This window comes from Pelodiscus sinensis, chromosome 1 (assembly GCF_052426305.1).
Source record: "Pelodiscus sinensis isolate ZL-2025 chromosome 1, ASM5242630v1, whole genome shotgun sequence".
Lineage (NCBI taxonomy): Eukaryota > Metazoa > Chordata > Testudines > Trionychidae > Pelodiscus > Pelodiscus sinensis.
In genome coordinates, this window is record NC_143052.1 from 60,759,779 (window position 1) to 60,763,465 (window position 3,687).

Below are 3,687 nucleotides of genomic sequence, written 5' to 3' on the forward strand. Positions count from 1 at the left end.
GGACAGCACTGCTTGCTCCACATGGAGAGGGGCCTAGAAAAGGTGGCCTAAACAAAGCTCGTCTCCTTCTCCCCCAGTTGGCTTACCACGGTCAACGGGCATCTCCATATGCGGTCGAAATATATCAAAGAATCAACGGCGCATCCCACTTGCCTTAAAAGGTGGGAAAGAACTTAAACTCGCATGCTGGAACATCAGAACCATGTTAGACTCAGCCGACAGCATTCGACCTGAGCGACGATCCGCTTTAATTGCACACGAACTCACTAGACTGGATGTTGACATCGCCATACTCAGCGAAATCCGCTTTTCAGAAGAAGGCAGTCTAAGAGAGCATGGCGCAGGCTACACCCTCTACTGGTCAGGCAAACCAGTGACAGAGAGACGCCTTTTAGGTGTCGGCTTCATGATCAGGGACTCCATCGCTATCAAGCTTGCAAGCCTGCCAACCGGCCACTCTGACCGCATCATCTCAATGCATCTACCACTTCGTGACCAGCAACACACCACACTGTTTAGTGTGTATGCTCCAATTCTCCAGGCAGACACTGCTGACAAAGACAAGTTTTATTCCGACCTATGCAGCCTTCTGCAGGATGTTCCAGCTGATGACAAGATTGTCATCCTGGGCGACTTCAATGCCAGAGTGGGCAGAGACTCGGAAACCTGGAAAGGCGTACTTGGAAGGCATGGTGTAGGCAGCTGCAACGATAATAGACGCTTGTTACTTGAACTCTGCACGGAACAGCAGCTTTCCAGTACCAACACTATCTTCCAGCAGAAAGACAGTCTGAAGATGCACCCTCAGTCAAAACACTGGCATCTCATAGACTACATCCTAGTGCGCCAGTGTGATCTAAAAGATGTCTTTCACACCAGAGTAATGCCCAGCGCTGAGTGTCACACAGACCATCGCCTTGTCCGCTGCAAACTCAGCTTCCAATTTTAGCCCAAACCAAGGAAAGGTGGCACCCCGTGGAAGAAGCTCAAAGTCTGCAGCCTTCAGTCTGCCGCAGTCAAGGCGGTTTTCCAGGAGAGAGGAACCGAGCTGCTTAGCAGACTCACCTCCAGCTCCAGAAGTGCTATGGGATTGTATCAAAACTGTTGTTCTGCAAACATCTGAAGATATCCTCAGATTCTTCATGAAGAAGAACAGGGATTTGTTCGATGAGAACAACTTAGAAGTCCAAGAGCTGCTGTCAAAGAAGAGGTCAGCACACCAGGCCCACCTGGCCCAACCATCCTGCCCGCACAAAAAAGCAGCCTTCCGCCTGGAATGCAGCACTTTCCAGCGCAAGCTTCGAGAGATTCAAAACAAGTGGTGGACCAACCTCGCAGTAAGAACTCAGTTTTGCGCTGATACTGGCGACTACAGGGGATTCTACGAAGCTCTAAAAGCGGTATATGGCCCCTCATACCAAATCCTGAGCCCCTTACGGAGTGCAGACGGAAAAGAACTGCTCACCGAAAAGGACTCTATCCTGAACCGCTGGTCTGAGCACTTCTACACCCTCTTCAATGCTAGCCGCTCAGTCCAAGAACCAGCGATTGACCGCATCTCACAACAACTAGTGAAAACTGAACTGGATGTGGCACCAACATTACAAGAAACTGAGGAAGCCATTGAACAGCTGAAGAGTGGTAAAGCTGCAGGAGTTGATGGCATCCCTCCTGAGGTATGGAAGAACGGAGGCCCAGCACTGTACACCAAACTCCATGAATTCTTCGTCTGCTGCTGGGAGCAGGGTAAACTCCCTCATGACCTCAAGGACGCAGTCATCATCACCCTGTACAAGAACAAAGGGGAAAAGTCAGACTGTTCCAATTATCGCGGCATAACACTTCTGTCCATCGCCGGCAAAATCCTTGCAAGAGTACTGCTGAATAGACTGGTACCCGCAATAGCAGAAGATCACCTCCCAGAGACACAGTGTGGCTTCAGAGCCAACCAGGGAACCACAGACATGGTGTTTGTCCTGAGACAGATCCAGGAGAAGTGCCGGGAGCAAAACAAAGCGTTGTATGTCACCTTTGTGGACCTGACAAAAGCGTCTGACACCGTGAGCAGGCAGGGACTTTGGAAAATCCTGGAAAAACCAGGCTGCCCACCGAAGTTCCTCACCATGATCATGAAGACCAGCTTGGACAAGTCAGACATAGCAGTAACCTCTCGCAGCCTTTCCCTATTGCAAACGGCGTGAAACAGGGCTGTGTTCTTGCTCCCACACTGTTCACCATTTTGTTCAGCATGATGCTCCAGCAGGTCACAGAGGACCTTGACGACGCTGATGGCATATATATCCGCTTTCGTCTCGACGGGAGCGTGTTCAACCTGAGGCGTTTGCAGGCCCACACAAAGACCATGGAGAAACTGATCAGGGAACTGTTGTTTGCTGATGATGCCGCCCTCCTTGCTCACACAGAGGCAGCTATGCAGCGAATTACATCTTGTTTCACAAAAACTGCTCAGATCTTCGGTCTTGAAGTCAGCCTGAAGAAGACTGAAGTTCTTCATCAGCCCGCACCCCACGAGGAGCACCATCCACCAAGCATCTTCATCGAACAAACAGAACTGAAAGTTGTCCACCAGTTCAGCTACTTGGGGTGCATGATCTTGTCTGACGCCAAGATCGACAAAGAAGTCAATAACAGGCTGGCCACGGCAAACAGTGCATTCGGCAGACTATACAAACATGTCTGGAACAACAGCAACCTCAAAAGAGACACGAAGGTCAGCGTCTACAAAGCTGTTGTGCTGACCACTCTCTTGTATGGCGCTGAGTCCTGGGTCACGTACCGTCATCACCTGAGTCTCCTCGAGCGTTTCCATCAGCGCTGCCTCCACACAATCCTCAATAGTCATTGGAGTGACTTCATCGCCAACACTGAAGTCCTTGAGTTAGCGGAGGTCACCAGCATTAAGGCCATGGTCCTCAAGATACAGCTTTGCTGGGCAGGGCAGGGCACCGCCTACCCAAGATCGTGCTGTATGGGGAACTGTCCTCTGGCTACCGCGACATAGGGGCACCATGAAAGCAGTACAAAGACTCCCTGAAGAAGTCCCTCACTGCTTGTTGTATCGATTACCATCAGTGGGCAACACAAGCAGCTGATCGCAACTCCTGGCGGCACACAGTCCACCAGGCCTCCTCCTTCTTCGAAGATACCCGCAGGGCCTGTATGGAGGACAAAAGGAGAAGGAAGAAGAACCGTGACCCCCCAGCACCTATCCCGGATCAGACCTATATTTGCAGCCGTTGTGGCAGGACCTGCCTGTCCCACTTAGGCCTCGTCAGCCACCAGCGTGCCTGCAGAAGATGTGGATTTCCTTCCTAGATCTTCGTTCGCGAAGCCAAGCCATGATACTTTGCATTTATCATCATTAAAACTCATTTGCCATATTGTTGCCCAGTCACCTAGTTTTGTGAGATCCTTTTGAAGATCTTCACAGTCTGCCTTGGTCTTAACTCTCTTGAGCTGTTTGGTATCATCTGCAAATTTTGCCACCTCACTATTTTTCCCATTCTCCAGATTATTTATGAATACACAGAATAGGATTGGTTCCAGTACAGACCCCTACAGGACATTACTAGTTACCTCTTTCCATTTCTTGAGTAAATGACTCACTTTTTTTCAATTCATTGCAATGGAAAACAAAACAAAGAGACACTTCAAACTTATTCCCTG

The 3,687-nt window shown here is 50.0% G+C and overlaps 1 protein-coding gene across 1 annotated transcript; it reads left to right on the forward strand.

The window, feature by feature from the left end:
- The first annotated feature begins 202 nt into the window (after positions 1-202).
- On the forward strand, positions 203-949 carry LOC149525573 (protein CFDP2-like). Its single transcript, XM_089776997.1, has one exon. The coding sequence runs from the start codon at positions 203-205 to the stop codon at positions 947-949; it is 747 nt and encodes a 248-aa protein (XP_089633123.1).
- Positions 950-3,687: the final 2,738 nt, after the last annotated feature.